Raw genomic sequence first — 12,084 nt, 5'->3', positions numbered from 1 at the left:
CATGATCCAAATCCCGCCAAGAGGGCCTACTGCTCCCTCAATCGCACTCAACCAGCCCCCTCACGTCTCCTTTCGCTGTTGATGAAATTCCCCCTTCATGAAATCCATCATCTGCTCCACAGGCAATGTGGCAGACGACAATGACTCTTCCCCCATCGTCATTTTTTAAATGGTGCTGCGCCACGAGCATCCTCCAACTCCTGAGCTGAGGGTCTCAGCGATTTTTGCCGGGTCTGATACCCTGTAGGCATTTCACCCTCCTCTCACTTCACACTTTATCCACAAAGGTCACACATTAAATGGGCAGACAGGGCCAAAACCAACACCTCCAAGCAGAAGCCATCCTGTGTGTGACCTTTCAGACCATGGTCATCATTGAAAGTCCTGTTGGGTGTTTTATAACACCCCTCAGACACTTATACATACAGTGTTATGGGCGAGGTGTTTTCCGAACCCCAAAATGTATCATGGAGTTCAACCAACCTCTCCCTTTAATGGATTTGTTGCTTTTCCTAGCACACGGCTTTTTCCCCAGGTGTGCGATTACAATTATGGACATGTAGGTTTTTAAACACAAAACACTGTTTATTCCATGAACTCAACTTAACATCTTAAATAAACATTGGATCTCTTAACACCCCTTACTTCAAAGATACCTCAGAAAATATTGCAACAGTAAATAATTCCGTAAAATGTTCCTTCAAACTTCCAAGAGACTTAACACTTTAAACAAAATCACATCAGGTTAAAGGCTTCACTATTATAAGTTTGAATCACCCAAATGATCCAGAGATAGTCTTTCATGGCAGAGATCACAGCAGATCCAGCTCACTGCAAAACACAGACACACACCCAGCTCTTTTCAAAACTGAAACTAAACTGCAAAATGGCTGACCTGACCTCAGCTGCACCCACTCTCTGACATCACTGTTTTCTTAAAGGTACATTGCTTAAACATCCATGTCTTAAAGGTACTCTCACATGACAACAGACATACACATAAACACACATTCACACATGTATATTACATATACATAAACATATATACGTACTCACACGTATATATTTTACCTACATGGGCGGCATGTGGCACAGTGGTTAGCACTGGGACTGCGGCACTGAGGACCCGGGTTTGAATCCTGGCCCTGGGTTACTGTCCGTATGGAGTTTGCACATTCTCCCCATGCCTGCGTGGGTTTCACCCCCACAGCCCAAAGATGTGCAGGTTAGGTGGATTGGCCATGCTAAATTGTTCCTTAATTGGAAAAAATTAATTGGGTACTCTAAATTTAAAAAACTATATATTATATACACACACACACATGTACACACACACATATATACACATAGCCACACGCATGCACACGCACACACATATATACATATACATACACACACCTCAGCAGAGAGTATAAACTTTCTATTTTTCTGCATGTTTAAGACACAGGTCATGAAATCACAAAGGGATCCTCCTAGTTTCAAAGTGCAACTTGAAGGGAAAGTTATGGAGGAAGACCGACAAAAACCCATGCAGAATTTCAGGGCCCTAATCCGTAACTAGTCTCTTGCTAGAATTAATTATGTCTGATGGGATTGAGGGTGAGCTGCTTCAGATAGTTCCAACTTGTGTCAAGGTGCACTGATGCAACAAAGTTTAAAAAGAAATTGTTGCAAAAAGTTACATTCATGGATGTTAGGATATCCCAGAGAGCTTTAGAGCCAATGAAACATTTTAAAGTGTAGCGTTACTATTGTAATGTTGGGAAGCACTGCAGCCACTTTGCACACACCAAGGTTCTGCTAGCAGCAATGTGATAACGACTGGATGATTTGTTTTAGAGATGTTTATTGTCGGATAAATATTGGACCAAGACAGGGAGAGCTCTCCTGCCTCCTTCAAATTACTACCATCTATTTGAGAGGCCAGACAGGACGTTGGTTTACCACCTCCTCCAAAAGATTGTTCCCCAGACAATGCAGCACTCCCTTACTACTGACTCAAGTGTCAGCCTGAGATTTTGTCCTTAAAGTCTCTGGAGTGTAACTTGGACCCACAATCTTCCAGTAAACAGGTGAGAGTGCTAGCCATTGAGCCACAACTGACATCCAAGCAAGTACCCAATCTCCAATAGTGCCAGCAAAGGGTGCATGGGTGCTGCCAAACCGAGAGACACTCACTGTACCAGGTGTCCAGGGAAATGCAAGGGCAATTCACAGCCAGGTATAAGGTCGGGTGCAGAAACCATGACAATTTTCAAGGTCAGATTTAATGAGAAGGGGAAATAGTATAGAGATATTGGAACAGAATGAGTAAATGTGTTTCGGAATATTTGCTCAGACGTGTCAACACAGACTGGTTGGAACAAGTAGCCTGTCTCTGTGCTATTTCTTTCTTTCTATGTTCATGCATTTGCTACACAAACAATAGGAGCTTTCATCCATAAGTCCTACTGATGAAAACATGTTCCTTTAAATGCTGGGAGCTACGGCAGATTTAATACAATAGACAGAAGCCACAGTCTTTTGTTGAAAGTCCAAAGTATTATGAGTTGTAAGCAGCAGATGGCTTTAGATGAACAAACAGTCAAGAGGCCTGTATGATTGGAAACTCGTGTCTTGCTGTCCAGACTGGTAACCTGGTAATGAAGTGTCCAGTCAATCTGCCTTGTTAGCAGAAGAGCTTTTAGCTGTTCAGCCATCCATCAAGGAGCTCAGCGCAGTTGAGCTCCAAAGTCTCAACAGACTCACTAACCTCGAGTCCATCACTACAGCTTGTTATCTGGCAGTGTCCCAAGTGCCACATTATCGTGAGGGTCAGCTGTCACTGTATTGTCTACTTGCCTCTCTGTCTGCACCATCGGATGTTATAATAATCCAAATGTACTGACTGACAAAGTGGTCGGTAAATACCTATAATGGTTAAACTTTGGAATGGTGGCAGGATTCACCCGGGCAGAGAGCTCTGCTTCCTGAAAGAGGTATTACAGTAAGGGACACAATATGGTGGCATGGTCGTAGATCCTATGCCGATGAGGAATCCACAAACCCCTGGAATACAACATGATATTGGGGCACGCTTCTATTTAGCCTGGTACCCAATCTCAGAGTGGCACTCAACAAAACTCCTTGTCATTATTTCAACAGGAATATCTGGTTTCAATGTCTGTATGTTTCAGAAATCCAGTCATCACCATCCAACTCCCAGGTTATTCCAATATTGGTCAAGAGCCAATGGGACATTTGGCTCTCTGATGTTAAATATAACATTAAGAAAGTTACCAGTTCACTCAGGAGCTTTTAAGTTCCACTTAACAGCAATTCCACTTTCTTACAGGGAGTGACACTTTAAATCCTGCTTCCCACCAATTCCAGTAATACTTTATGTCCATACAATGGTGAATAATTTAATAAAATTGCTTATTTTTGTCTGCCTTAATAGCATTTTTTAATATTCCTTTACAAGATGTGGGCATCACTGGCTCGGCCAGCACTTACTGCGCATCCCTAGTTGCCCTTGAGAAGGTGGTGGTGAGCTGCCTTCTTGAACCGCTGCAGCCCATGCAGTGTAGGTGCGCCCACAGTGCTATTGGGGAGGGAGTTCCAGGATTTTGATCGAGCGACAGTGAATGAATGGTGATATATTTCCAAGTCAAAGTGGTGTGTGGCTTGGAGAGGAACTTCCAGATGGAGTTTTTCCATGTGTCTGCTGCTCTTGTCCTTTTAGATGGTAGCCGTCGTGGGTTTGGAAGGTGCTGTTGAAGGAGCCTAAGGACATGCTAATAATGTTGCATTCTTCAAAACCACACCTTGCAAAACCATCTGTTCCTGCACTTTTATAACTGGGTTGTTAACTTCAAGGAAAAGACTGATATTCAACTATGTTTAATGGAGAGAAATTTTAGCACAATTTGTGCTGCGCTGGCTATGAACAGGAAAGTTAAGTCTAGACATTATAAAAAAATACTTCACTGAATGTAAAGCCAGGAGTGGTTCCCCCAGCTCCTTTGCAAGTATATCAGCCCCAGGTCACACCCACCCTTCCTACTTTGCTCATCCTGTGATGTCAGTAAGGGAAACCCCAGCAATTTTCACGGTCAAACCACATTCAAATGTCAACTTTGCTCATTTGGGCGCACTATCACCTCTGACTTTGAAGGTGGGCAGCATGGTAGCATTGTGGATAGCACAATTGCTTCACAGCTCCAGGGTCCCAGGTTCGATTCCGGCTTGGGTCACTGTCTGTGCGGTGTCTGCACATCCTCCCCGTGTGTGCGTGGGTTTCCTCCGGGTGCTCCGGTTTCCTCCCACAGTCCAAAGATGTGCAGGTTAGGTGGATTGGCCATGATAAATTTGCCCTTAGTGTCCAAAATTGCCCTCAGTGTTGGGTGGGGTTACTGGGTTATGGGGATAGGGTGGAGCTGTTGACCCTGGGTAGGGTGCTCTTTCCAAGAGCCGGTGCAGACTCGATGGGCCGAATGGCCTCCTTCTGCACTGTAAATTCTATGATTACATTCTATGATAGAATCCGTAGAATCCCTGCAGTGCAGAAGATGATCATTCAGCCCATCGGGTCTGCACCGACCCTCCGAAAGAGCATCCTACCGAGGCCTACTCACCCGCCCTATCCCCATAACCCTGCCTAACCTGCTCATCTTTGGACGCTAAGGGGTTATTTAACATGGCCAATCCACCTATCCTGCCCACCTTTGGACAATGGGAGGAAACCAGAGCACCCGGAGGAAACCCACGCAGACACGGGGAGAACGTGCAAACTCCACAAAGACAGTTACCCAAGGCTGGAACCGATTCCATGACCCTGGTGCTGTGAGGCAGCTGTGCGAACCACTGTGCCCACTCCAGAGACAAAGTCTCGGCTGACATTTTGGTGCAGTACTGAAGAGATGCTGCACTGTCAGAGTTATTTGAGATGGGACCCAAAATCAAGGAGCCCTGTCTGGCCTTTCAGTTGGGTGTAAAAATCAATGCAACTGGATGAGTGGCACAGTGGTTAGCACTGCTGCGTATGAACCTGGGTTCAATTCCGACCTCAGGTGACTGTCTGTGGAGTTTGCACGTTCTCCCCGTGTCTGCGTGGGTTTCCTCCAGGTGCTCCAGTTTTCCCCCACAGTCCAAATATGTGTGGGTTAGGTGTATTGGCCATGTTAAATTGTCCTTTGGTATCCTAAAGGTTATGTGGGGTTAGGATGATAGGGCAGGGGAGTGGGCCTAGGTAGAGTGCTTCTCGATGGACCAAATAGTCTCCTTCTGCACTGTAGGGATTCTATGATTCTATATTGAGCTATCCAGTGTTTATTCTTCAGCCAACAACAAATTGCCTGAAAAAAATCAGCAAGTTCCGGAAATGCTCAGCAGGCCTGGCATCAACTGTGGAGAGAGAAACAGAGTTAACATTTAATATGACTTCTTCAGAGTTATAGAGATGGAGGAATGTGATGAACCATTTACTTTTTAAGAGGGGCGGAGCAGATGGAGCAAAATGGAAGTTGAGTGACAGGTATGAGCTAGGAGAGATATCTTGCATGCTATCTTGTCATTATCACTCTGCTGTTTGTGGGATCTTGCTGTGCACCAAAATTACAACACCTTACACAACAGTGATTCCACTTCAAAAGAACTTCATCAGCTATAAGTCGCGATGGGATGTTCTGGTGTTGTGAAAGGCACTCTCTAAACTCAAGTCCACATTTTCTCTTTTTGTTCAGCAGCTCCCAACACTGATCACTCTGGTTGAGGGTAAGTTACTCTTTGAGAAAGTGGGAAATATGGCAGGACTGGTGTTCATCATGAACCTTAAACAGTAATCGGGGAGAGCTGACTGGTGGTGATTTAGCCTGAGGATCACCACACCTCAGCCAAGGGGCAAGGTGGGGCCTTCAAGAATAACCTCAGCCAGTATGAGAATTGAACCCAGGCTGCTGGCCTCACTCTGCATCACAAACCTGTTATCAGCCAACTGAGCTAAACCAGCCCCTTGAGCAGTACATTAAAAGGGATGGATGGATAGATTGGAGAAGGGGAGGTTGATTCGACGCATCTGCTAAATTAAGTTCACAGCCATTTGAAGGGCACACCCAGAGACAGGGCGTTAAAGTTAAGGAAAGCTATGGTACATGTTGATGCCATATTTCAGCAGTCTTATGGTGTGAGGCAGAGGCCCACTTGGCACCAGACTGGGACTGATCAAAGTCATTTTATTAGTAGTCACTGGGGGGGGAAACTGTTTGTTCTGTCAATCTTGGCTAAATTTGAGACCAGTCCTTGGTGAACCAGGAAGCCTATGTTCTTGGAGAGAATTACTAAAAACTACAGCACAGAGACAGGCCATTCGGCCCAACTGGATCATACCAGTGTTTGCAATACACGCTAGCCTGTTGCCACTCTAATGCCCTCATCCTAGCCTGTCCCTATATCCCTGTGGTTCTTTTTCTCTGGTGTATGGGAACAAACCTCCTCTTATTCCATCATCGCTATTGTCTTCAACCACATTAAATTCTCACCACTGTCTATGTAAAAACACACTCAATCAAACCTGATTGTTGTTTGGAAACCTCGATTAGGTATTTTCTTAATCTTCGCATTTCCAGAGAGAAGAGTCACAGAAGCCTGCTCTGTGTTTCCTGATACTTTCAATTCTAAGGTAACTTCCCTCATATATCTTTCTTTGTAGTTTTCCCAAAGCTTCAATATCTTTTATCAGTCTGGAGAGCAGAACTCCAAACAATACTCACTGTTGGCTAAACAAGATAAAATGAACAGTTCTGCCCTGCAATAGTGTAGCCTCTGAATTTTACATTGTATAATCGGTTGACCTTTCTTTTTCATTCTGTCCCCGAAGGTGCACAAAGTGAGGATCCAAAATTCCCAAAGCTTCAATGGCCACCTCCAGACATGTGTGCAGAATGTCATAGTGAGTTCGAAGGGGAGCACCTGTGGATTACCGATGAGGTGCTGAAATTTCTCAAGGCACATTATTCCCCTCAGAACATCGACGACAGTTACCTGAAGGGGGTGCATGAGCTACTGAAGAAACAGATAGCAAGGGAAGCAACTCATCAAGAGCAAGAGAAGGATGGCCCAGAAAAAGAAGATGAAGAAGATAGAAGAAATGAAGACAATGAAGCGGATGAGGAAGAAGAAGAGGAAACACCAGTAAAAAATGATGGACAACGGGAGAACTCCAAAAGCATAACAGGGATAAGAAGGAATGGGAGTCAAAAGAGGACTTTTATTAGGGGGAAACATATTCACAGGAGACAAGAAGATGTTATTGTGGATTTGGACTCCTTTGTGAATGAGCAATACAAAAGTCAAGCTTTGAGGGACAGGGCTGAAAATGAGAGAGCTAACCACAGAAATGATGGGGTCCGCAGACCGCAGCAGCAGATCCAGTCCATCGATAACTCCGAGTCACTTGGCTATACTGTGTTTCAGTCGAGGCTGCATAAACGAGCGATTGGGAAAGTGCACCACTCTGGAGTCATTGCCGAGGCCACGAAGAAGAATTGGCTGTACCTGCTGGGGAAGAACTTCTCACGCGTGGACATCAGCTTGTGCGTTCTGCTGTACTTTCTGTCCTCTCTGTGTCTGCTCTCCATGTATCTGTACTTCAAAATGAGGTTTCGTTGGCGGAAAACTGGATTTGCATCTGCTTAATCTGGGGTTTAATGTAGCACGGAAAGAAATGAAGGAATGAGTACATGCAACGATGTAGGCCACACGAGTGCAATGTCCCCCCGTCCCCCCCCCCCCCCCCCCCACTTTCCTTTATTAGCCCTTTATAGATGAAGATGCCCTTGACTTAAGAATTTGGAACATCAGTTATCCATATTTGGAATAAACACCAATCCTTATGGGTTACTTGCAAATATACAATACTGGTCATATTTGGTGACAGAGTAAGGCCTTCAATACAGAGGAACTTGACTATCAACATCCTGGAGTTACCATTGATTAGAAACTGAACTGCACTAGCTATATACATACTGTGGCTGCCAAGACAGGTCAAAGACTAAGAATCATATGGCGAGTAACTCACCTCCTGACACCCCCCCCCCCCCCCTCAAAAGCCGGTCCACCGTCTACAAGGCGCAAGATAGGAGTGTAATGGAATATTCTCCACTTGCCTGTTCAAAAAAGGGACTAGGGATAACCCTGGGAATTACAGGCCAGTTAGTCTTACTTCGGTGGTAGGCAAAGTAATGGAAAGGGTACTGAAGGATAGGATTTCTGAGCATCTGGAAAGACACTGCTTGATTAGGGATAGTCAGCACGGATTTGTGAGGGGTCGGTCTTGCCTAACAAATCTTATTGAATTCTTTGAGGAGGTGACCAAGCATGTGGATGAAGGTAAAGCAGTGGATGTAGTGTACATGGATTTTAGTAAGGCATTTGATAAGGTTCCCCATTGTAGGCTTATGCAGAAAGTAAGGAGGCATGGGATAGTGGGAAATTTGGCCAGTTGGATAACAAACTGGCTAACCGATAGAAGTCAGAGAGTGGTGGTGGATGGCAAATATTCAGCCTGGAGCCCAGTTACCAGTGGTGTACCGCAGGGATCAGTTCTGGGTCCTCTGCTGTTTGTGATTTTCATTAATGACTTGGATGAGGGAGTTGAAGGGTGGGTCAGTAAATTTGCAGACGTTACGAAGATTGGTGGAGTTGTGGATAGTGAGGAGGGCTGCTTTCGGCTGCAAAGAGACATAGATAGGATGCAGGGCTGGGCTGAGAAGTGGCAGATGGAGTTTAACCCTGAAAAGTGTGAGGTTGTCCATTTTGGAAGGACAAATATGAATGCGGAATACAGGGTTAACGGTAGAGTTCTTGGCAATGTGGAGGAGCAGAGAGATCTTGGGGTCTATGTTCATACATCTTTGAAAGTTGCCACTCAAGTGGATAGAGCTGTGAAGAACTGTTGAGTCGGAAACATTAGGGACCTTCAAGCAGCTATTGGATAGGTACATGGATTACGGTAGAATGATATAGTGTAGATTAATTTGTTCTTAAGGGCAGCACGGCAGCATTGTGGATAGCACAATTGCTTCACAGCTCCAGGGTCCCAGGTTCGATTCCAGCTTGGGTCACTGTCTGTGCGGAGTCTGCACATCCTCCCCGTGTTTGCGTGGGTTTCCTCCGGGTGCTCCGGTTTCCTCCCACAGTCCAAAGATGTGCAGGTTAGGTGGATTGGCCATGATAAATTGCCCTTAGTGTCCAAAATTTCCCTTAGTGTTGGGTGGAAGTGTTGACCTTGGGTGGGGTGCTCTTTCCAAGAGCCGGTGCAGACTCAATGGGCCGAATGTCCTCCTTCTGCACTGTAAATTCTATGATAATCTATGATTAATCTAGGACAAAGGTTCGGCACAACATCGTGGGCCGAAGGGCCTGTTCTGTGCTGTATTTTTCTATGTTCTATGTTCTATGCCTGGATGAGTGCAGCTCCAACGACACTCAAGCAGCTCAACACCATTCAGGAAACGTCACCGCGCTTGATTGCTACCTCTTCCACAAACATTCAAACCCTCCACCACTGATGAAATGTGGCAGTCATGTGTACATCAACAAGATGCATGGCAGTAACTCGCCAATGCTCCTTAGGCAACAATCGCTGCTATCGAGAAGGTTCCCCTCCAAGTCACTCACCACCCTGACTTGGAAATATATAAATATATCACCGTTCCTTCACTGTCACTGGGTCAAAATCTTAGAATTCCCCCCCGAAAAGCACGTGAGTGTACCTGCAACTCCGGGACCGCAGAGGTTCAAGAAGGCAGCTCACCACCACCTTCTGGAGGGCAACTAGGGATGGGCAATAGATGCTAGCCTAGCCAGCAACATCCACATCCCATAAATTAATACAGAAAAAAAACACTGCTCTTTCCTAATTAAAAAAACATGGTCAGCCTCTCCAATAATGTTCTATTACTGTTGAAAGCATTCCTGTTTGAGACAGCACTTTAGAACACTGTAATCGTTATTGGTGTCACAAGTAGACTTACATTAACACTGCAATGAAGTTACTCAGAACGTCCCCTAGTCGCCACACTCCAGCGCCTGTTTGTGTACATTGAGGGAGACTTCAATGTCCAATTCACTGAATAGCACGTCTTTCATGACTTGTGGGAGGAAACCGGAGCACCCGGAGGAAACTTTTGGAAGGACCTTGCAGTGCACAAATTGACTGTCAGCTTTCCCACATTGAAACAAAGGGCCACAATTTAACCGGGGAACGACCCCGAGAACGGGCTCAGTTCGTCAGTGCAGGAAGAGATCGGGCCGCCATTTTTAAATGCCGCCCTTGATACCTCAATCACCTCAGACTACCCACCATGGCCTCCGGACCCCTTGCACCCCAACCTACCTGTTAGGGGGTCCTCGCCCCCCCCCCCTCCTCACCCCACCACATAACAGCAGGGCACCCTTGGGCCTGATCTCTGGCACAGACTATGTGGCTCTGGGCACCTTGGCACTGCCAGTCTGGCACCCTGGTTGCCCAGGTGGCAGTGGCTCATTGACAGGTATGATGTGGAGATGCCGGCGTTGGACTGGGGTGAGCACAGTACGAAGTTTTACAACACCAGGTTAAAGTCCAACAGGTTTGTTTCGATGTCACTAGCTTTCGGAGCGCTGCTCCTTCCTCAGGTCTCCCAGGCGAGGCTGTTAGCTCCTGGGCCTCGGGAGAATCGGGCAGCGACATATTTAAATGAACCAAATGGCTCTTTAAATATGCAAATCTGGATATCGTCAAGTGAGGGCGAGATCCAGATCGCAATGTCGCCTTGGATCTCAGGAGGCGTTCCAAGCTCCGCAAATCTCACAAAAGGCCTCTCGCAAAATTTAACGGTCTCATCGTGTCACTAAGTCGGGCGCAGCGAGGCCGTTCAAACTTAATTGGCTATTAACACTTTGGGACATCCTGAGATGTGAAATTCTAAAAATTGTTAGTTTTTCCTTGTGACAACGCAAGGTGCCGTCAAAAATGTCCTGGCTGCCTTTAGTATTTCTCCAGCTCCAAAAGTGAGTTTTCCAGATGCTTTTCAGTGCAGAGTGCGCAGGACAGAAGACCAAACCATGAATTACCCCCACCCTCCCCCAACCTGTTACCTACCCCCACCACCCTCCCACAACCTGTTCTGGGAACACCTGCACTCACCCACAAATTGACAGAAGCAACACAACGCAGAAGATTCTTCCCCTTCCATTGCGGCTTCTTGTGTCATGGGGCTAAGATACTGAACTTCAGCAGATGTTGAAAATGAACAAACTGCCGGGGTATCTGTAAAACAGGGAGTGAGGATCCCGCCAAATGGAATCTCATGCTGATCTTCGAGCGATCGTTTATTGATCACACCGCTACTTCTTTCCCAGTGATCAATTCATTTGAAAACAATATTTACACCTACATTTCCTCCCGTTATTATGTCCTGATGTTGCTAATCTATCAAGGTAGCATGTCAAAGGCTCTCACTTGCTTACATATTGAACACAAGTGCTGGGTGGGGTCGGGGGGTGCTTAGTTAAAGGATTAATATTTTAAAATAAAATTGTTTGAAGCTTTCCCCTGTGGACTCCTGCTGCTATTTCTATCTCCCCCCCCCCCCCCCCTCATGAAGCTGGTGGTTGAAGAAGGGGCTTCACAGACAAATGTTATTCTCTGCTGAACAGAGATGTGGAATCTTTCACTTCCGCCAGTGGCAGAAATTGGGCCGGGTGGGGGCACTATATTTGGCGTCACAATCCTGCCGGCAGGAATTGACTTTGGAATTTTGTTTTCCCAATTTTGATGGAGGATTAATTGGTGGTTAGGTTTCCCACTGGTCGATATAGGGACCCACATTCGCATTTGTTGGCCTATCATGAATGCGCATTAAAAGTGTAAACTGACTGGAATTACGTTCCCCCTCCAAATGAAGTGACTGTGTAGATATATATCAGGTATGCTCATGGTGAACTCCACCTAATCGAAGTCCATCAACGTTGCTTTTTTCTTCATGTGTGCTTTGCATAACTTCACCTGAGTGCTATTAGCTAATGTTGCACTAAGGCTAGCCAGGAGACATGGAGTCAAGG

The 12,084-nt window shown here is 45.8% G+C and overlaps 1 protein-coding gene across 1 annotated transcript in view; it reads left to right on the top strand.

The window, feature by feature from the left end:
• qsox1 (quiescin Q6 sulfhydryl oxidase 1) overlaps positions 1-11,572 on the top strand; it is a 226,042-nt gene extending 214,470 nt beyond the window's left edge. Inside the window, exon 12 of the mRNA XM_072511606.1 lies at positions 6,857-11,572. Within this exon, the coding sequence (XP_072367707.1) occupies positions 6,857-7,674 (818 nt within the window). The 3' untranslated portion in view covers positions 7,675-11,572. The remainder of the gene's footprint in view (positions 1-6,856) is intronic.
• The last annotated feature ends 512 nt before the right edge of the window (positions 11,573-12,084 follow it).

The sequence above is a fragment of the Scyliorhinus torazame genome, chromosome 7 (assembly GCF_047496885.1).
Source record: "Scyliorhinus torazame isolate Kashiwa2021f chromosome 7, sScyTor2.1, whole genome shotgun sequence".
NCBI classification, from domain to species: domain Eukaryota; kingdom Metazoa; phylum Chordata; class Chondrichthyes; order Carcharhiniformes; family Scyliorhinidae; genus Scyliorhinus; species Scyliorhinus torazame.
The sequence above is the reverse complement of the archived record's forward strand: the minus strand, read 5'-3'. Positions and strand labels throughout refer to the sequence as shown.